The sequence below is a fragment of the Urocampus carinirostris genome, chromosome 2 (assembly GCF_059441175.1).
Source record: "Urocampus carinirostris isolate Australia breed hairy pipefish chromosome 2, RoL_Ucar_1.0, whole genome shotgun sequence".
NCBI lineage: Eukaryota > Metazoa > Chordata > Actinopteri > Syngnathiformes > Syngnathidae > Urocampus > Urocampus carinirostris.
This window is the reverse complement of record NC_142350.1, coordinates 1,234,705-1,257,132: the sequence shown is the minus strand read 5'-3', so window position 1 is coordinate 1,257,132 and position 22,428 is coordinate 1,234,705. Positions and strand designations below refer to the sequence as shown.

At 40.1% G+C, this 22,428-nt stretch overlaps 1 protein-coding gene across 7 annotated transcripts in view; it reads left to right on the top strand.

Annotated features, from left to right (window-relative positions):
* Positions 1 to 15,603, top strand: part of vars2 (valyl-tRNA synthetase 2, mitochondrial) — a 34,607-nt gene extending 19,004 nt beyond the window's left edge. For 6 of the 7 annotated variants that reach the window (XM_088328237.1, XM_088328236.1, XM_088328233.1 and 3 more), the window contains 18 exons: positions 56 to 183; positions 1,304 to 1,407; positions 2,458 to 2,539; positions 2,619 to 2,695; positions 2,788 to 2,875; positions 2,945 to 3,038; positions 3,112 to 3,182; positions 3,240 to 3,365; positions 5,507 to 5,611; positions 5,680 to 5,748; positions 5,814 to 5,892; positions 5,963 to 6,090; positions 6,146 to 6,298; positions 10,165 to 10,347; positions 10,563 to 10,674; positions 11,657 to 11,841; positions 12,806 to 12,955; positions 14,535 to 15,603. In XM_088328237.1, the coding sequence (XP_088184363.1) occupies positions 56 to 183; positions 1,304 to 1,407; positions 2,458 to 2,539; positions 2,619 to 2,695; positions 2,788 to 2,875; positions 2,945 to 3,038; positions 3,112 to 3,182; positions 3,240 to 3,365; positions 5,507 to 5,611; positions 5,680 to 5,748; positions 5,814 to 5,892; positions 5,963 to 6,090; positions 6,146 to 6,298; positions 10,165 to 10,347; positions 10,563 to 10,674; positions 11,657 to 11,841; positions 12,806 to 12,955; positions 14,535 to 14,645 (2,045 nt within the window). In that variant the 3' untranslated portion in view covers positions 14,646 to 15,603. The remainder of the gene's footprint in view (positions 1 to 55; positions 184 to 1,303; positions 1,408 to 2,457; positions 2,540 to 2,618; positions 2,696 to 2,787; positions 2,876 to 2,944; positions 3,039 to 3,111; positions 3,183 to 3,239; positions 3,366 to 5,506; positions 5,612 to 5,679; positions 5,749 to 5,813; positions 5,893 to 5,962; positions 6,091 to 6,145; positions 6,299 to 10,164; positions 10,348 to 10,562; positions 10,675 to 11,656; positions 11,842 to 12,805; positions 12,956 to 14,534) is intronic. The other variant, XM_088328234.1, reaches the window with a different exon arrangement.
* The last annotated feature ends 6,825 nt before the right edge of the window (positions 15,604 to 22,428 follow it).

Genomic DNA, 22,428 nt, shown 5'->3' with positions numbered 1-22,428 from the left:
ATTTGCCACTGCAACGTTTTTTGGTGTGCAACCCCTGATACGTGTCGTTCCTCAGGTGCGCTGAAGGTGACCCCCGCCCATGACCATGCTGACTTCCTGTTGTCGCAAAAACATGCCCTCCCGCGCCTAACTGTGATCGGCGGCGACGGCAAGATGGCAGAGCTAGCCGGATCCTGGTTGGAGGTGTGTTAGTGTCATGGCAGCCTGTTGGTCAGGTCCAATGTTTCCTCTAAGCTGCGTGCTTGCGCAATTGTGCACTGCCCAGACCTTCTAAGCGCACAAGAAGGGCGGAGTTGGCGGCTGTCGAGGAGTTGTAGGAGTTCACTTAAAAAAAAAAAAAAAAAAAAAAAAAAGTAAAACAAAATTATAATAATTATTTTTTTTTTAATCCTAAGACATTTAAATGTAGAGAGAAGTGTAGTTTACTTTAAGTATTGCCCACACGGTTAGTCAATGTAGCTACGTGACCTTTTTTACCTACGTGGTTCTGTCAATGTTGCTGTGAAAGTTTCTTGTCTTTTTTAGAGAAGCATCTCTTTCGGCCTGGCTATCTAAAAAGAGACGGCTTTTTTAGCACCCAAACGGCTTTTCAGATTGTTTTTGTTGATTTCATCCATACATTATTTATTAATATGTAACATTATGGACAAAATGACTTGAAAATGAGAAGAAATAAAGCAAAAAACTAGACAAAAAGGAAAAAGAAATGAAAGTATAAAAGAAAAGAGGGAAAAATAGAAAAAAAGGTAACAAAAAAGAAAAAGGAAAAAAGTAACAAATAAAATGGGTAGAAAATAAAGAAGAAAAAAAGCAGGAATAAAGGACACGTTTTTTGGACTCTTTTTGATCACTCTTGTGTTAACTTCAAATGCTTTGCCAATCATTTGAATTTAACAGTTAATCTTTTTGCCAACATTGTACTTCCACTAAAAAGTTTGATTAAATACGATTCTGTATTGTTCAACCAACTAAATAAATCCACAAAATTTAAGTATTATGTAACAAAGGCTACTCTTTTAAAAACGGAAATTTCATGTAAGAGGTTTTTGCCGGGAAACTTTTCCAATATTACATTAGCCAATTCATTCATTTTTGCGCTGCCGGAAAGTTAGCAGAATGTATCTTGATTGGATCTTAGGTTTTGGAGATGTTTGCTAATGAGTGAGTGTCCATACATGGGATCAATGTTGCTCATCATTATTTCAAGTGACACTCACAGACTTTGTGTGATTGCTCAGACCTGTGGAAGCTTAAAGAGAACATTGGTCTGGTGCGCTGACTCATTGTGTGTTTGCACTTCAAGGGCGTGAAGCGCTTTGATGCCCGAAGAATGGTCATCGATGCCCTTGAGGACAAGAAGCTGTTCCGAGGAAAGCGCCAGCACGCCATGACATTACCCGTTTGCAGGTAAAACCCCGTCCCTACCCGTCAACGAGGATTTTGATTCTAGCGTCAGGTGAAGAGCGGCGGCACTTTTAGAATGGCGTTAAGTATTAAACATGTTTGATCATTTCAGCACTTGGTCGCCAAATTCCTCAAAGGGGTGGGGCACAGAAAAAAACGACGGGCTTCCCTTTTACACAACGAATGTGCTCTACTGCTCTGAATACAAAACACACCTTAAAACATTTCAGATGCCCTTCTAGAGAAGAAATTAGTTGCCGACATTATTCATATAATTAATACAGGGGAAAAACTGGAGGTTTGACACTACTTTATTGAATATATAGCTAGCATTAGCAGCTTGCATTTCACGGGAATGCTACTATACCAATGTGGATTGCATATTTACTATATACTCATGACTTTTGAATATTTCAGCCACAAATCCGGCATAGTCCTCAATTTACCATATTCCTCAGACTCTAAGAACATCTTTCAACTTCCTGGCAATTTTTTGTATTTTAGGTGCTTCTTATAGTCTGGAAAACATGGTTAGTATCTTCTAATGATATCAGTGAAATAGAGATGACGTGTTTGGAAAATGAGAAGTTGGTCACCCTTGGTGATAGAGGTGGAGGTGATGTAGAGCGCATTTACAGTTTTCAAAATAAAAATTTGATTCTACCGTATGTTTTAGATTGCATTGTATACATCAAAATTTAACAGGCGGGGGTGTTATCAATCCAAGACGCTACAGTACCCCTTCAGTATCATATTCCAGTCTCTGGAGTTCCATCATTAGTCTTTTATTTTGGCCCACTAGTAAATATGGGCTAATTGCTATATTATTCTGTTGTATCCACCATCTTTAATGGTCACATGATGCAAAAAAATGTGACGTTAACAACTTGGAGTAAAGCTGAAAACTGTTTCAGATGAGCAGGGTCACAAGACTGTTTTCATTTGGCAGCAAGATTCCCTACGCAAATGGCGAGAATTTTTGGCGGGGCTTAATGTCACCATATGCATTTTAAACAACAGTTTTGTTCTTTTCTATTTTTCTTGTTTCCCAAGCCGTTCAGGCGACGTGATCGAGCCCCTTCTGAAAGAGCAATGGTTTGTCCGCTGCCAGGTAATGGCCGACAAAGCCAGACAGGTGTGTGGCATGGCTAGCAGTCTCTAACCGTTAACTGACGCAACGTGGCTAACTGTCTGACGCGGTGTTGTTGTGTCAGGCTGTGGAGGAGGGACGGCTGCAGTTTGTGCCCGCCTCTCAAGGCAAAACTTGGACCACATGGTTATCAAACGTCAGGTAGGCGAGCACCATTCTGCCAGCTGCATTGCCATCCTGCTTGCTGTGCTGGATGCTGTTTTGGCATCATGAGTGTTCTGTTTGCCTTGCAGCGATTGGTGCATTTCCAGGCAGCTTTGGTGGGGGCATCAGATTCCCGCCTACAAGGTGGTGCTTCCTTATTTGCCAGACAAAGGAGAGGTATGCAAAACATTTAACATTTATCCGACCAAAGTAGCGTTTCCTCCCAATTTTCTCCTAATGTTTTAGTGTCAGTGGGTGTGTGGACGCAATGAGGACGAGGCACGGCAAAGGGCCGCCTCCAAATTCAGAGTGAGGCCGCAGGACATCACCTTATCTCAGGGTACAACTTCCAAAATAGAACCACAGTTCTGTTTTTGTTTGCAAAGTTTTTAGGCAACATTTCTGTGTTACAGACTCTGACGTTCTGGACACTTGGTTCTCTTCGGCGCTGTTTCCTTTTGCCATGTTGGGCTGGCCCCAGCCGGTAAGGCATCCCCCCACTGTCCCAGAGACTCTAACTCAACTTGTTTTTTGTGTCCAGACGAAAGACTTTGAGAACTTCTACCCCATCTCGGTCCTGGAGACGGGTAGAGACCTGATCTTCTTTTGGGTGGCCAGGATGGTTATGTTGGGCACGCAACTAACCGGGCAGCTCCCTTTCAAAAGGGTGAGGCTGGTTGCACACATTCACATTTCAGACAAAATTCTTTCAATGTTCTATTGTGAAAAAACAGTCCGTAACATAAACCAGAGGTGGGCATCCTGGTCCTGGAGGCCTGCACGCCCAGAATGTTTTTGGAGTTTTTTTTCTTCTTCAAAAATGGTGATACAAATAATCATCTTATTAGCAAGCTGGCAGAAGCTTGTTAGCAATCCTGCTGATTGGACTCACCTAAACAGAAACCTCCAAAATCATGCAGGCAAGTGCTCATCAGGGACCAGGTTATCCACCTTTGATACAAACGGTCATGGAATATTTTGTAACCAATTAAGGTAAATACACTGATTGTCCAAATGTGGTGCTGTTGAGGTCCTCCTGATTAAACTGTTATAAAACCAGAGCTTCTACCAATACACGAAACGTTTTCCTGGTCAGATCCTTCAAGCCAACACTTGCTATAGCATATGAATAAGCTATATTTTTGTTGACAATATCTGTGTATTATTTTTTATTGCAACATCCATTGCAGCCTGGTCATCCTGGAAGGGGGATTACCACATGTGCGGTCTCTTCTCAAGGTTTCTTCATTTTCCTCATGTTGAGGTTTTTGAGTTTTTGCTTGCCCTCATGTAGGTTTTAGACCAGGGGATGGTGTAATATTAGTCTGTAATAATAGTCTGTGGTTTGCAATAACCTGTGCAGCCCTTTGAGACTCTTTGTGATTAAGGGCTACACAAATAAAAATGACTTGACTTGCCACATGCATCTTTTTCATCAGCATTTAAGCTAAATTATTTGCCAGTATTTTCGCATTGTCGGCAGGATTAATTGCCGACTTTTTAATGCAAAAGTGGACCCAACTTTAAAAAATACAATAAAACTAGGACCATTGGGGAGGGATGCTCAAGAAAGACATTGGTTGATTCTTTAAAATCATCACAGGGGCAATATTGTGGCAAAAAACATTCCATTATATATTATGGAATGATGGTGTAACCAATGAAGGTCAAGATGCCCTCCTGAATGTCCAAATTTGGTCATAAACTCGAACTGGAATTTCTTCCACACGAAACCATCATACTTCTAGAGCTTGTGTATATTAGCTTTCTGCCATCGAACAAGGCCTCCTCTTATTCAGATTGTTCAAGCCAGCACTCTTTCATTAGAATTTGAGAGTACTTGTTTTTTTTAACTCATGGAGAAGATGGATGAGGATCGAATGTTGAAGAGGATCTACAGCTCTGAGGTAAATGGAAGAAGACCAAGAGGAAGGCCGCGATTGGTGTGGATGGATGGTGTTATGAGTGCCCTGCCAGAAAGAGGTCTAAATATAATGGAAGCTAGAGCTCTTGTTGGTGATAGGAATGAGTGGAGAGGTGTTGTGAAAGGATAGTGGGATGTTTGGACACGTTCTGAGGGATGGGCAGGGCACCCGATATGATGCGGCAGGGGTAAACCAATGAAAGCTGTCGGGCCCTGCTGTTGAACAGAAGAGTGTGTTGTGTCACCCAGACCTGAGTGACATGGTCGCTTTCTTGGGTCCTGTTTCATCTGGAGGGACAAAAGCATGACCAACTTGGGTGCCGAGGTGCTTTTTTTGTTTTGGTGTTTGGGCATTTGGGTTGGACATGGTCAAATTTGTATGTGTTTTTTGCTACTTTTTTCCTTTCTTTGTTTTTGTGTATGTGTTTGGCTTGCTGTCGGTCACCCCTCTCGAGAGATATGACCAGGATAGATAGATAGACATTTGTCATTGTTACCAGGATCAGTCAAAGACTTTCAAATTCGAGCGTGGCCCGGACTCAAAAATGTCAGTAAAAACTCGGGCCATTGGAAAGGGACACACAAGTAAGAAGGTTGAGGGTTTAAAATTGTCAAACTGGGAATTTCTGTGGAGAAAAACAGTCCATTATACAAATGGTCATGGAATTATTGTGTAACTGATCAATGTGAAGAGGCCCTGATTGTTCAAATTTGGATCTTGGAATTTGTTCCTGATAATTAGCCTTCTGCCAAAAAACAAGGGCTTTATCTGATCTGATCCTTTTGGCCCATACTCGCCTCATGCGACTAACTTTTGTCAGCATTTAAGATGAATTGTTAATCAATACTTCCAATTCTTTATTTTTGTATTTTGTAATTCCTAGGTTATCCTCCATGCCCTGGTGAGGGACAAACACGGCAGGAAAATGAGCAAAAGTTTGGGAAACGTCATCGACCCCTTGGATGTCATCCACGGTGTTTCCTTGGAGGTGCCACATTTCACTTTTTGTTTTTGGAGAAATTATTAAAGGTTTAATTTACCATTTTTTTCTGTCAGAGGCTCGAAGAGAAAGTCCAAGAGGGAAACCTAGACCCCCTGGAGAAGGCAGTTGCCCTGGATGCTCAGGTGGGAGCCCTGCCTTCCAGTGGTGGGCGTGGTCTATTAATTTCCTGTTTTTCTCCTCCCCTCAGAGGAAAGACTTCACTGGGGGGATACCAGCCTGTGGAACTGACGCTCTGAGAATGGCCCTGTGCTTTCACAAAATGACGGGTGAGCATTGTTGACTCTGGCCTTTTCGGAGGAAATAAAAAGAGTGCAACATCATTCAATGTGGTTTCAGGAGACGACATTAGCCTTTCAATATCTCAAGTGCTGAGCTGCCGCCATTTTTGTAACAAAATGTGGCAGACTGTGAGATTCACTCTTAGCCTACTTGGGGACAGTGGTGCCCCTGTTGAGCTCAAGGAGGTAAGACACACCTTTGTGACCATCTTGGAGGAAACTGACGATTTTTGTGGTTTAGGTGCCCAATGTGCCGGGCCTGGATCGCTGGATGTGTTCCCGCCTGTACAGCACGGTGGCTCAAGTGGAAAACGCAATGGAGGATTGCCAGCTGCACGTCGCCACGTTGGCGCTCTATCACTTTTGGCTGCACGACTTGTGCGACGTCTACCTGGTGAGACGCCCATTGCCAAAACACATCAGCACTAATATTGATTTAGGTCAGGGGTCGGCAACCCAGAATGTTAAAAAGCCATATTGGACCAAAAAAACAAAAACAAATATGTTTGGAGCCACAAAAAAAATGAAAACCTTATATAAGCTGTATAATGAAGGCAGCACATGTTTTACGTATCTATTTTAGCAAAATGACTAAGTTTGGTACCAATATTGAGCTGTCATAATTAACCCCTTAGCTTTCTGATGGCCCACCGGCAGGCTGTCAGACTGTTGTTGAAGAAATACGTGTATTCACGATTTTACCAATCACTGAAATATATCATGCCACATATGATTGGAAGGTTTAAACTCTTGGAAATAAAGATATGACTATTTCAAAATGTACTCGTCACAGAAACATCACGATCTTAAATAAGATACCTGAAAACTAAAACGGAACCTCCTTCGAGTCAGCTGCTTATAGGATTTTCGCAAATATGGAATTGTTCCATCAAGGGCCGTCCAGTGAATCCAACCGTGTAAAATATTTACTCCCAAACATACGATAATGCCGACAGATATAAAAAAAATCCGCCTAAAAGCATTCCTGCATTGTCGGAGGTTCCTTGTTGCAATCTGTTTCGGCACATAATTGCTGTTTACAAATAAACAGACTCTTGAAATAATTTCCAATATGGCCGTTAGCCTCTAAACTCTTGATTGACTTCACTTTCGGCTAATTGCAGGCTTTTTTTCACGGTCCACAGCCTACATTCGTCTATGAGGGCCTGGCTTGCTAAAACTGAGCCTCTTTTAGCTTCAGCCAGTAGTAAACGAATGAAATGATGACCGACACATTGGTTAGCCAATTAAATTCTGAATAGAAGGATACGCAGATGTCTGAAGTGTATTTCAATTAGACCCCAAAATAAACGTGCGTAACACCACTCGCAATTCATTTTTATGCCAAAGTAAAATAGACAGTTGCGGAGGTTTTTGTTCTGTAATCTGGTTGTTTTCAACTGGCCACTTTTGGAAACTCATAATGTACCCCTTATCTTAATGAACGCAGCATTCATTTTTACAAATAAAATGGCAACCTTTTGAAAAGGTTAAGTATATAAAAGCAAAATATTACAGTTTCGGTTTGATTTATGAGCAAGTGCCAAACAAGTCAGTTCAAGGTAAAACGCAGCAACATCCCCTGATGGCACTCAATGTCTTGGTTTTGCTGATCCTTCACCGTTTTAGAAGGGAATGTATTTGATTTTCTGTCTCATCTCGGTTTTGTTCTTAAACTTTGGAAATAAGTGTTCCAATGTTGATAAATTATAATTTATGAAAGTTTTTCTCGCTTAATTATCTCCGGGTTGCAACAAAATTTACGGTGATAGTGAAGTTTAAAAGTAGGTTATGTAAGTTCAAAAAATTCTACCTATTTGTCCTTGTTTTACCTACCAAAGGGCAACAGGTCAAAGAGATGGTGGGAAGTATATTTTAAAATGTTAATGGAAATTATTCTTTGTTATTGTATCGCAAGCCGACAATGTCCTCTACACTTGGCAGAGAGCAGCTGATAGTTTAGATCTAAGAATCTTGTTCCAGGTTTGTAGCTAGGTCAGTTTCCTCATTCAGAAATGGATGAAAGCATTTTCTATTTGTTCAAAAAGAGCATTGTGGGTGAGTGGAGGGTTTTAGGGGCACCATTTCCTCTAGTATGTCTAGTATGCAAGTACAGCCTCGTGGCACCCATTCCTCTCCAGGCCAACAAAAGGTTTTCCCCCGGTCTAATTTTTTTTTGTAGTTATTTCTGATAGCTCGGTAACATGCATGATTGGGGGGGTTACTTCTAAAAATGCAATCCTTTACAGTTACTAGTTACTTGTTAAAAAATTTAATCAGTAACGTTATCTGCACACTATAATATTGAAGTAATGTAACTGGATTACTTTATGGTTACTCCAACAGCAAATATGCTAACAAAAGATGAAAACAATATAGATAAAATTACTAAATTGTGTTAGACCTAAATGAACAATGTAACCTTGAAAAATAATTGGAGGAAACCAAGATTTAGGTAGTGGTTTGATGTCCTACATAAAAGTGCTCAAATTTGAACCACGTAGTATATAATTTATTAAGGAAAAAACAAATTTTTCTCTTTCACGTGGCAGACAAGATATGCTTGTTTTAGTTTACATTAAGAGGACATTAAGAACCAATATTGTTTTAAACACACCACTTGTTCACTTTCTAAATTTTCAACAAACTTTTTTTACTTGTATCAAGTGGGGATGGCAAACCTCTTGAAGGTATTCAGATTAAACAGGCTAAATTAATTATTCCCACAACATAACAATACAGTTATTGAACAGTGAGTTTTGAACAACTGTTAACTGCAAAATACCAAAAGAAGATAATCAATCAAATTTACTAAACGTCACTGAACGCATTTCTAGAAAGACACTTTGCTTCGGAAAGACCATTACACACACATTAGCAGCCTCACGAAACTTCGGGTTCACGAAAATTCAACAAAAGATTAGAAGAAATGGGCTTTTACCTGCAACACACTATGACAAACATGCATTAATGGATAAGGTGCTGGTCTGTACAGGCTTGCACATTGTAGCTCCTGTGTGTGTGTGTGTGTCCTAATCTCTCTTGTTTCAGTAAATAAAATTATGACTCAAATCCTCGACCGGCGCATCATGTACACTAAATGTAGTTTCAAATCAAATAGTGATCCTGAAAAGTAATCCTTATTTAAACTAAATGTACCTGTTTTTTGATGACTTCTTTTTCAGGGTTCTTACGGGTGCTTGAAATTTTAGTCAACACTTTTATGAGGAGAGATTTGTCTCAAGAATATTTACACACGTATTTTTCAGATCCACAATTTTTTTTCCCAATTTTCTCGATCTAAAAATCACATGGCTTGATCAATGCACATGCAAGATTAAAATCACATTTGAAAATCTTCACAATATACATGATTCACACCAGATTTATTATTTTAATGGTACTAGAGAAATTGAAAAATTGGCTTCAAATGTCCCTAAAAGTTCTTGAATTTGGCTGTAAAAACGCTGTACAAACCCTGCTTTATGTCTGTAACTGTAGCAGAATACAGTTAGTTGTTTTTCATCCTCATTACGTAACACCGTTACATGTATTCCATTACTCTTCAACTCTGGTAATCTCTTTTACCAGAGCCAGTATCTGTCGTGCAGGGGTCGCATACCTTTTTTAAGCGTCAAGCAAAGGGCGCCCACTTTGATATGCCTATCCGAAATACAGAATGTGAGAAAGAAAAGAAAGACCGTGAGAAGTAAATAAGGGAGAAACAACATAAAGAGATAATGAAAGAAAGGTAGAAAAGGAAGAAAGACAGAAAGAAAAAGAGAAAAAATGAACGATAGAGAGAAGTAAAGAAAAGAAAGGGAAGAGAGAAAGATAAGAAGAGAAAAGAGAGAGAAAGAAAGAATAAACAAAATAGAAGAAGAAAAGAAGAAAGGGGAAAAAGAGAGAAAGAACTAAAGAGAGGGAGAAAGTAACTGAGAAAGAGAACGAGATAAAGATGAAAAGAAAGACAAAAAGGGGAAAACAGAGCGAACGAGAGAAAGATAAAAAAGAGAGAAAGGAAGAAAAAAAAGAGTTTAGTGGGAAGTAGGGTTAATTTAACTCCCTCAACCCCCAAAAAAATCCTCTTACTAGAAAATCTCAATGACCTCTGCACTGGTAGGTTATTTTCAGAACAGGACCGGGGGCACCTCAGCTGTTCTCAGAGGGTACCAGGTTGGATACCCCTGCTGTAGCATATCTTAAATTGTCTGTATTGTGTATTCCTATTTTTTATGACGTGTCATCCATGTGCCACAGGAGAGCTTAAAGGGCCAACCCAGCAAAACTGGCGTTGCCATCCTTTTGCATTGCGTTCGGACGTCCTTGGCACTCCTGGCACCCTTCATGCCATTTTTAAGTGAGGAGCTATGGCAACGAGTACGCCCCCCCGACGCACCCCCCAGCCTCTGCCTTCAAGTCTTCCCCCGCTCGGCACAAATGGTACGATCCCAGACTTCTCCAGTGCCAGCCTTACAAAAACCTGAGTCTGTTTAATTTTTTAATAAAAAAAAAAAAAAAAAATTATTCCTTTTTTTTTTTTTTTTTTTTAAACGTATTATCTTGAATTGTCGGGATGGCTCTTTTTAATGTTGTCATGCATTTCACCTGTTACTATAACAATAAATTGTATTGTAAATTATGTTCTACCCTGGCAGGAAGGATGGCACTGTCCGCAAGAGGAACGTCGCTTCTTTCTGGTCCGAGAAGTCATGCGGGCAGCTCGCAGTTTGCGGGCACAATGCCGCTTCACCAAGGAGAAGCCGGAAAGTAAGTGCCAAACACATTTAAAGTGTCTTGCAAAAGTAACGGCCCCTGAAGATATTTTCCACATATGACCATATTTCAGGCTTTAAGCTTATAGATAAACAAACTCAAAATTGTATCTAAGAATCAACAACAATATGAGACACAATCGTGAAAAGTTACCAAATGTATCCAACATTTTATAATGTGCTAACAAGTAAAAAGTGGAAAGTAGGCATTGCAAAAATATTGCCGCCCCTTGATTTACTACTTTGTACGACCTCCTTTTGCTGCGATCACAGCCACAGCTCTTTTTTGGTATGTCTTTACACAGTTTGCACGTCTTACAACAGAAATATTTGCCCATCCTTCCTTACAAAACAGCTCAAGTTCCATAAAGTTTGATGGTGAATTTGTGCACAGCAGTTTTTATATCTTTAACAAATGCTCTATACTAGGATTGAGGTCTGGACATTAGCTTGGCCATTCAACATGAGTGTTATCATTCACTTTTGAATTTTGCTTCATGTTTAGGCTTTTGTCAATTTTCCCTATACACTGCGCACACAGGAAAATATATCCAGCGCATAAAAATTAGGGCTTGTAATTACTTAGCAAATTCCGCCATGCATGCAGGTAAAAGCACCAAGGTAGGTATTTTTAAGGTAATGTTGAAGTTGCACAAAGTAAAGTCAGTAAAGATTTCAAGAACCCGCTCACTGAAAAGAGCCAGCTCTTTCGGCTCCCAAACGCCTCTCAGGTTGTTTTGTTGCTTTAATCCATTTATTAACAATTATTATGTAATATTAGGCATAAAACAACTTCAAAAGGGGTAGGAATAAAGCAAAAATAAATAAATAAATAAACAAAATGTGGAAAAAAAATACAAAAATAGAGAGGAAAAGGGTTTTTTTGATTGGCCTGGTGTTGCATTCAAATAATTTCCAAATATATCAAGTCAATCTAGTTGCCAACATTGTACTTTTTCCTTTTTTTTTCTTTTCAGTGTGGCTGGTGTGTTCCCCCAGTCAGGCCCAGACAATACACGACTTTGGAACAGCTGTAAAGACCCTAAGCCGAGTCTCCCGTTTTAACATTTACTGCCCGGGAGATACCAACGCGGCCCCCCCGCCCGACGGGTGCCTGGTGGGCCTGGTCGACCACACCTGCCAGCTTCACCTTCCTATTCAGGTATTTGCCATCAGTGTGGGGCATGTTACTTTCAAAAAAATAGTTACTTATAGTTACTCACTATTTCTTCCAAAAAATAACTGAGTTTATAACTCTTTCTCTTTCGCGCTCTCTTCTTCCATTTTTTTCTTTCTTTCTCTTTTTCACTTTTTCCTTCCCTCTCTTTCTGTTTCTTTCTACTATTTGTTTCTCATTTATCTTTCTGTCTCTTTTGTTTCTCTCTGTCTTTATCTTTCTTTCTCTATTCCTCCGTCTCTCCTTTTCTCTTTTTCTCTTTCTCTCTCTTTTTTCTTTCTTTCTCTAGGTCTCCCTCTTTTTTTCTCTCTGTTCTCTCCTCCTCTCTGTCTTATTTTTCTTTCACACTCTCTTCTCTTTCTTCCTCTCTTTCTCTCTCTCACTTGTTTCTCTTTCTTTCTCTAGGTCTGCCTCTTGTTCTCTATCTGTTCTCTCTTGCTCTCTGTCTGTCTTCTCTATCTTTCTTTCTTCCTCTACTCTCTCCCACTCTTGCTTCTGTCTCTCTCATTTGTTTTGTCTTTTTTTTCTTCTCCTTTGCACTCTTTTTTTATCTTCTATTTGTCTTGCCCTGTTCTCTCTTTAACTATCTCTCATCTTTTCTCTTTCTTTTCGTCTTTCTCACACACTCTCTCTTGTTTTTCTATTTCTTTGTCTTGCTCTTTTTATTTCTTTTTTCTCTTGCAGTCTTCTTTTTCTCTCATCTCTCTTGTTCTCTTGCTTTCTGTTCTTGCTTTCTCTTCCTTCATTTTCTTTCTTTCTTCCTCTCTCTATTTTTCTCCTTTGTTCTCTCTCTTCTTCCCTGTCTCTTTTTGATATTCTAGTTTAGCCCCGTGAGTTTTTTTTTTCTACCATGTAGCCCCCAAGATAAATTGAGCTTGACACCCTAGAATTAGTTGAAAGCCCTAGTTTTACATCATTTTTTGAGATTTGATTTTGAAATGTCCCTCAGACCCATGTCCAGGCCGACAAGCGGAGGGACGCGCTAAGTCGACGTCGCCGCAAGATTGCCCTCAAGATGGATGAGCTACTCAACCAGTCACACTCGCCCAAATTCGCCCACAAAGTCCCCGCCCAAGTTAGGGAGAAGATGGCAGACAAGGTCAGATGCCAGTATGAAAACCGAAACGCTGTTTGGCACGGCGTTTTCCGTTCCTGAACATCACGGCTCCCATTCAAAATTATGATGTGTAGTTTGCAAACAAAATGGCTTTTTCAAGTGAACAATGAGATAACGCAAATGTTCAGTGAGACAGCCCTTAGAGGTGAATGACAGGTGCTGGCTTCTCACAGTTCATGAGATAGTGATGCGTCGCTCGCAAAAATAACGGCTCTAAGAGCCAGCTCTTTGACGTTAACAACGATAGCTGGCTCCCCACCAATCAAATCACTTTCAAATAGTGATGTGTCGTTTGTGAACGTAAGGGCTCTTTGAAACGAATGATGGGATCTGGCTCCCTTTGAGATAGTGATGTGTCGTCCGCAACCAGCTCAATGATTCGTCTTTTAAAATTGAGTGGCTGAAGCCAGCTCTCCACCAAAGAGGAGTTGGCCCTCTTCGAGATAGTGATGTTTTGTTTGCAATGGAATCAACTGTCTTTGAGATTTTTTTTTTAATCTTGAAGGCAGACATGATTGTCAATACAGGGGAAAGTGGGCTGGCGTTAAATGTGGAGGACAAAAAGTAAAGATGTCTAACCAACAAAAAAAGACAAATTTGGATTCACTTTAGTTTAGTTTGAGATTTTTATGGATTCTGTCTTGTTTGACTTTGAAGTTGTTTAGTATCAGATGAATGGGGTTAAAAGTTAACTGTAGATTGAAAAGTAACAGCTATTACAACATTTGTCGATTTATTATGTTATCTTTATTATTTGGAATCAGTGTCGGGAATAATGCCAGTAACGGAGTAATCTAGCTAATGATTTTTTCCGCAGTTACTGATGGTCAAAAGTGGTGCACTATGCATATTTTTCTGCGTGTATACGTACATTTATTGTGTGTTTTTAATGTACGATTGTGTGTGTGTGTTTCTGTACGTTTTTGTGTGTTTATGTACGTGTTTGTGTTGGTTTACATACGTTTTTGCGCAAATTTACTTACGTTTTTGTGCATGTTGACGTACATGCTGCTTTTTATTTAATATTATTTACCGTTTTGTTGTTGCACTTCAAGTGTAGGACATTTCTTCTGCTGGATAGGTGCAATAAATAGCACAAGTTTTTATAACTACCTGTCTTCTATTCAACTGACTCGATACCGCTCAGAAAATTTCAAATTCTTTGACAAAAACGTATTTTTAAAGTAACAGAAATGGTTACTTTATCTGGTAACTAGTGACTTTGTCCATAGAGTAATCAAGTCAAGTCACCTTTATTTATATAGCCCTTAATTACAAAAATCACTCGAAAGACTGCACAGAATTACAATTACACAATTACCTGATCTTAAACCAACATGTAATTCAGTTACTAACTCAGTTACTTTATATAAGTAGTGAGTAACTATAACGTATCAAAAATAACGATAACAAAAAAAATCTGAATAGGTGTTGGGAGCCAAAAGAGACGGCTCTTTTGAGTGAACTGTGCCGAAGAGCCGCTTCTCCTTCAAAAAAACTTTTAATATGAATTTTTTGGGAGGAAAGATTGATTTCTGATTCTTGTGTTGTTTAATTTTAGATGTCGAAATTGGAGGAGGAGCTAAAGATGATTGACAGACAGCTATCAGCGTTGCCAAGGACGACAGGCACTCATTCCAATGATTCCAACCTTGGTGTGGATCTGCCTTAGAGCGCCACCATTCTTTGTTATTTGATAATGTGTGCAAAATGATAGATGGAATGCTGTTTTTAATGTTGAGATTTCATTTGAATACTCCCCTACAAGGCTTTGAGACAGGGGTCAGGAACCTTTTTGACCCAAAAGGCAGAAACAGCCAGATATTATTTTCTTTTTTTTCTTTGAAAGAGCCACACCATATATTTTAAGAAAAAAATTCCACAAACCGCCAAACCCTAGACACAAGTTAATTCTTCTGTGCATTTGATGATTTGATCAATTCTTTCAAATAATTGTAAAGATATCCTCTGACAGGCCACAGAAATGCCCCCTTTTTTTCTTACTATTACAGAAACTGCTACCTTTTGCATGCCAGCTATTGACTCAAGTGCCACACCCTACCGACACGACAACAGATAATAAGATTGCCCCGGCCGAGTCATTCCTAAGACTTAAAAAGTGGTCGGCGGCGCCCTCTGTTGGCTGCGGCTGCATCGGCTCGCTACAACGGGTCAGGTGCAATCGACATTTCGTTCTGTGTACATTGTTACACAGAATGACAATACAAGGAAATTATTATTATTATTATTATTACCGGAGCTTACTGATAAAAATCTACGGCTTTGTCAAGTCAAGTCACATTTATTTGTATAGCAAAATGTCTCAAAGGACGGGGCACAACTACACCATTCTCTGCTATGCGGGAAAAACTCCTTTGGAGGAAAACAAGAAACCTTGAGAAGCGGCCTCGCAAGTGGTAATCTCCCTTTCCAGAATGACCAGGGTGCAATAGATTTTGCATTGGGTAACAATACACAAAACATCAGTGAACATCAATAAAAAAAAACATTGGTAATGTGTAAGAATCCTACCTCTCACCCAATCAAATTGCTCTGGTTGCTTTATTGGCATTTTGTGGTGTTTACAGTTTGTTCTGTGGCTTTTCATCTTAAAGTGTCTCAACAGTGAACATGTATTGTTTAATGAGCGTCCATTTCAAGGATTCCTTGGCGATGTACAGCCAAAACGGGGTCTGTTGGTGTGACACTGTGATTGTAAAACATGGGTAGATAAATTACTTTTTCATATGGCCCACCAAACAAAATGGTCAATATATTAATAGTTGTGATTGCTCCAGCAAGGCACGACTATATTGCCAAGTGCTGTAAGCACAGGGCAATGTAGTCGTGCAATGCTGAAGCAATCACAACTAATAATAAAAAGATCTCTGGGATTATAATAGTTGTGCTTACAGCACTTGGCAATATACTCGTGCCTTGCTGGAGCAATCACGTCTATTAATATATAGCAAAGCAAGCACAACTATTATAATCCCCGAGATCTTTTTATTATTAGTTGTGATTGCTTCAGCATTGCACTACTACATTGCCAAGTGCTGTAAGCCAAGTAAAAAAAAAAAAAAAAAAAAGAAAAACGGCTAAATGCTAACTTCTTCATGCTAAAAAGTTTTGGGAATGGAAATATTTTAACGACTTCATATTTACAATTTATGATAATGGGTACATGTTGATGAGTTATGCTAATGGTTACATGCTAAAAAGTGATGCTAACGGCTAAATGCTAACTTTTTCATGCTAAAAACTTTTGGTAATGGCAATATTGTTACGACTTCATATTTACAAATTATGCTAATGGGCTCATGTTGATGAGTTATGCTAATGGATTCATGCTAAAAAGTGATGCTAACGGCTAAATGCTAACTTCTCAATGCTAAAAAAATTCTGAAATGGCAATATTTTAACGACTTCATATTTACAAATTATGCTAATGGACTCATGTTGAGGAGTTATGCTAACGGATACATGCTAAAAAGTGATGCTAACGGCTAAATGCTAACTTCTTCATGCTGAAAAATTATTCTAATGCTAACATGCTAACAACTCAGCAAATTGAATGGGCTCAATGCATTCCTGATGGGCCAATTCAAACAGAATGGCTCATTCCTTTCGAACATGTGCATTTAAATTGTTTTTAGATAGATAGATAGATAGATAGATAGCCTTGCTGAAGCAATCACAACTAACTAGACAATTCCCGCGGCAATTGTAAGAGTTGTGATTTATCTGGCAGATGTTGGTAAAGAACCGGTAGCGCTGAGTTGTTAGCATTAGGAGTTAGCTTAAAGTTTTTAACTCAGAGAGATGTATTTTTAATTTTTTTACTTGGTTCTGTGGGGGGACTCTGCCGCCCCACACTCCCCCGGTACTGGCAAGTTAATTTGAGATGGGCCCATAACCGTTAGATAGATAGATAGATAGATAGATACTTTATTCATCCCCTAAGGGAAATTCACATTTCCAGCAGCATCCCTGAGCTGAGAACAATACAATAATAAAGCCAAAAGAAAACAATATACAAATACCCAGTGTGACGTGCAAATGCCCACTTTAGCATGTTATATAGATTAACTAAATAGTGCTACACAGAACACATAATGCAGTAAGATCCAATGTAGGTGGTGTGGTTTAATGTGGGCCTTTACTCTGCCTGGTGGAGTTAAAGAGCCTCATGGCATGAGGAAGAAAAGATCTCTTCAGTCTGTCCGTAGTACAAGACAGTGACAGCAGTCTGTCACTGAAACTGCTCTTCTGTCCGGAGATAATGCTGTGAAGCGGATGCGATGGATTGTCCATGATTGACCTCAGCTTTTTCAGTGCCTGTCTCTCAGCTGCTGTTGTTAGGCTGTCCAGCTCTTTGCCCACAACAGAGCTCGCTTTCCTAGCCAGTTTATTGAGACGAGAGGCATCCTTCTTCTTGACGCTGCCTCCCCAACACGCTGCCGCATAGAAGAGGGCGCTTGCCACTACTGTCTCATAGAATATTTTCAGGAGCTTTTTGCAGATGTTGAAGGAGGCCAGCCTTCTGAGGAAGTAAAGTCGGCTTTGCCCTTTCCTACATAGAGCTTCTGTGTTGGCAGTCCAGTCCAGTTTGTTGTCCAGCTGCACACCCAGGTATTTGTAGGTCTGGACAAATTCTACACATTCTCCCTTGATGGTTACAGGAACCGGGTGAGTTCTGGTTCTCCTGAAGTCCACCACCATCTCTCTGGTCTTGGTGGTGTTTAGGTGCAGGTGGTTTGCGTCGCTCCATCGGACAAAGTCCTGAATCAATTTCCTGTACTCCTCCTCCTGCCCGTTTCTGATACATCCCACGATCGCAGTGTCATCGGCAAACTTTTGCACATGGCAGGACTCAGAGTTGTACTTAAAGTCCGATGTATATAGAATGAATAGGAACGGAGAGAGAACGGTCCCCTGCGGAGATCCTGTGCTGCTAACCACGGTGTCCGATGTACAGCCCCCCTGTTTCACATACTGCGGTCTGCCTGTCAGGTAGTCAGTAATCCATTCTACAAGGTGTGAGCTAACTCCCATCTCTGTCAATTTCCTACTCAGTAGCAGAGGCTGTATGGTATTGAAGGCACTAGAGAAGTCCAAAAATGTAATAATAATAATAACAGTGTTATTACTATGTTATTACCATGAATGTGATTTTTTAGACCTCCACCAGGCATATCCTTGTTGCTAACACGCTACAGTGGGCATTTGCACGTCACACTTGGTATTTGTATATTGCATTCTTTTGGCTTTATTATTGTACTGTTCTCAGCTCAGGGATGCTGCTGGAAATGTGAATTTCCCTTCGGGGATGAATAAAGTATCTATCTATCTATCTATCTATCTAACGGTTATGGGCCCATCTCAAATTAACTTGCCAGTACCGGGGGAGTGTGGGGCGGCAGAGTCCCCCCACAGAACCAAGTAAAAAAATTAAAAATACATCTCTCTGAGTTAAAAACTTTAAGCTAACTCCTAATGCTAACAACTCAGCGCTACCGGTTCTTTACCAACATCTGCCAGATAAATCACAACTCTTACAATTGCCGCGGGAATTGTCTAGTTAGTTGTGATTGCTTCAGCAAGGCACAACTACATTGCCAAGTGCGAAGCAGGCACAACTATTATAATCCCCCGAGATCTTATTCAATAAAATTAATATTATTATATCTATCTTCTTCCGCCGAATTTTGACGGGCCTCTCCTCCCACAGCTTTTGGAGTAGCCCAACGATTCATATACCAAAAATTCCGGCCCGATCAGAACTTCCCTGCGACGATACAAATAAGCGATACGAGTCTCCGCGGAGACCAAAAAAAGTCCCCATCCGGAATAATGGGTTTGGAGAATCTCCCATCCGGAATACATGGGCCCATACAAATCAATGGGTAGCCATGGCAACCAGGGCTTCCCTGAGGGTAGTCATAGTAATCAGGGACTGTCTAGGGTGGCTTGAGGGGGCCAGACCCACATTACCTTTAACCATGGGCAAATGGTGAATCCAAAGAGTGTATGCTAGCGAGAGGATGCTAACAGCTATGTGCGCCGCTAGCAAAGTGTTGGGCTGGCATAGCCAGCCCAAGTATTTGCGCAAGCTAGCTGTGACACTGACTTCTTCATAGTAAAAATATTTTGATAATGGCTATATTTTAACGACTTCATATTTACAAATTCGTGTTAATGAGTTATACTAACAGATACATGCTAAAAAAGTGATGCTAACAGCTAAATGCTAACTTCTTCATGCTAAAAAAATTCGTAATGGCAATATTTTAACGACTTCATATTTACAAATTATGCTAATGGGTACATGTTGATGAGTTATGCTAACGGTTACATGCTAACGGCTAAATGCTAACTTCTTCATGTTAAAAAATTATGCTAATGCCCACATGCTAACGAATTAGCAAAATGAAGGGGCTCAATGGATTCCGGATGGGCCAACTCAAATCGAACGGCCCATTCTATTTGAACATGTATATTTTAAATGTTTTTAAAAAGTGATAACAGTGTTATTACTATGTTTTTACCATGAATGTGAATTTTGGACCTCCACAAGGCATGTCCTTGTTGTTAACGATTATGGGCCCATCCGAACTGAACTTGCCAGTACCTGGGGGGTGTGAGGGGGGCGGAGTCCCCCCACAGAACCAAGTAAAAAAATGACAGAAACATCTCTCTGGGTTAAAAATTTTATGCTAACCCATAATGCTAACAACCGGGGTTATATATACATGACGGGATCATCTTCCAGATCAATCACAACTCTTACAATTGCGAAGCAGGCACAACTATTATAATCCCCCAAGATCTTATTCAATAATTAGTTGTGATTGCTGCAGCAAGGCCAAAATTTGACGGGCCTCTCCTCCCAGAGATTTTGGAGTAACCCAACGATTGTAACCCAACGTTTCATATACCAAAAATTCCGGCCGAATCAGGACTCTCCTGCGACAATAAAGATTTTCGATACGAGTCTCCGGGGCCCCGCAAGGCAAGGGACGTCTATAGTCACACTTAGAAATCAAGCTCATTATAACTCATTAACACGAGGAGATCAAAAAAATGGGTTTTGAGAATCTCCCATCTGGAATACATGGGCCCATTCATTTCTATGGGTAGTCATGGAAACGAGGGCTTTTTCAGAGGTTCGTAGGGACTAAGCAGGGACTGTCCAGGGTGGCTTGAGGGGGCCCGACCCACATTACCTTTAACCATAGGTAAATGGTGAATTCCAAAGAGTGGATGATAGCGAGAGGATGCTAAAAGCTATGTGCGCCGCTAGCAGAGTGTTGGGCTGGCTATGCCAGACCAAATATTAGCGCAAGCTAGCTGTAAACACTCTTGTATTAGCGATGAGAGATTGATGCTATGCTTACTCATGCTAGCTGTAAAAACTGTTGGTGACGAGTTGGGCTGGCACAGCCAGCCCAAGTATTAGCGCAAGCTAGCTGTAAACACTGTCGGCAATGCTAACTTCTTCATGCCCAAACATTTTGGGAATGGCTATATTGTTACGACTTCATATTTATAAATTATGCTAATGGCCTCATGTTGATGAGTTATGCTAATGAATGGATGCTAAAAAGTGATGCTAACGGCTAAATGCTAAGTTCCTCATGCTAAAAAATTTTGGTAATGGAAATATTTTTACGACTTTATATTTACAAATTATGCTAATGGCCTCATGTTGATGAGTTTTGGTAATGGATACATATTAAAAAGTGATGCTAACGGCTAAATGCTAACTGCTTCATGCTAAAAAATTTCGGTGATGGCTTTATTTTAACAACTTCATATTTACAAACTATGCTAATGGATACATGTTGATGATTTATGCTAATGGCTACAGACTTAAAAGAGATGCTAAAGGTTAAATGCTAACTGCTTCATGCTAAAAATGTATGCTAATGGCCACATGCTAACGAATCAGCAAAATGAATGGGCTCAATGCATTCCGGATAGGCCAACTCAAATCGAACGGCCCATTCTATTTGAACATGTATATTTTAAAAGTTTTTAAAGTGTAATAACAGTGTTATTACTATGGTTTTACCATGAATGTGTTTTTTAGACCTCCACAAGGCATATCCTTGTTGCTAACGGTTGTGGGCCCATCTCAAATGAACTTGCCAGTACCGTGGCCAGTTGCCAGAACCAAGTAAAAAATGACAGAAACATCTCTCTGAGCTAAAAACTTTATGCTAACTCATAATGCTAATACCTGGGGTTATATATACATACCGGGATCATCTTCCAGATCAATCACAACTCTTACAATTGTCTAGTGTTTACTTAAAATCCCGCTGAATAAAGCTTTAATTCGCTTCTCCTTCAAGGTTTTTTAGAGTACCATGACAAATTATACATCAAAAATTCCAGCCTGACCGGGAGTATCCAGCTATGGTCTGGGTTACCGATATCCGTAACCACGACGACATAACTGACGATTTAAAAACCCAGAATTTCCCATTCATTTTGAATGGGACCATCTCAAATCATCTTTACAATAACGGGTGGTGTGGGGGGACCGAGTCCCCCCACAGAACCAAGTAAAAATGTACAAATACATCTCTTCCAGTTTATGTTTGATCCCCGTATTGTCTTCCAGATCAATCACAACTCTTACAATTGCCGCGGGAATTGTCTACTTATATCTATCTTCTTCCGCCGAAATTTAACGGGTATCTCCTCCCAGAGCTTTTGGAGTAACCCAACGATTCATGTAGCAAAAATTCCGGCCCGACCGGGACTCTTGTGGGTTGTCTTTTGACAGCGATACGAGACGAAAAAAAGTCCCCATCCGCTCTAATGTATTTTGAGAGTCTCCCATCCGGAATACATGGGCCCATTCATTTCCATGGGTAGTCATGGAAACAAGGGCTTTTCCAGACGGTAGTAGGGACTAAGCAGGGACTGTCCAGGGTGGCTTGAGGGGGCCCGACCCACATTACTTTTAATCATGGGTAAATGGTGAATTCCAAAGAGTAGATGCTAGCAAGAGGATGCTAACAGCTATGTGCACCGCTAGCAAAGTGTTGGGCTGGCATAGCCAGCCAAATATTAGCGCAAGCTAGCTGTAAATGTAACAGAGTTGAAATTTGATTGTTTTGAATGGTTTTTTTGAATTCTCCCAAAGTCTGTGTTTTTGTTGTATTACTGTTAATATTCCGGTACCTCATTCAGTTGTTAAGTCATGGGCGTCTGCGACTGTTTTTTTCGTTTGGCACTTTATGGGCTTCAGCGCTTGCCGTAGCTTAAGTGAATTTGTAAGCGCTGAAGGTAAGATGTGCCCAATATCAGTTGGATAAAAAAATGCATATTTTGCTAGACATATGAGCTGCTTTCGAAATTATTTTTGTATATAAAGATATATAAGTTGTTCTAAATGATGTATATTAAAAAAGCACTAAATAAGAAGTAAAGCAATACAGCTT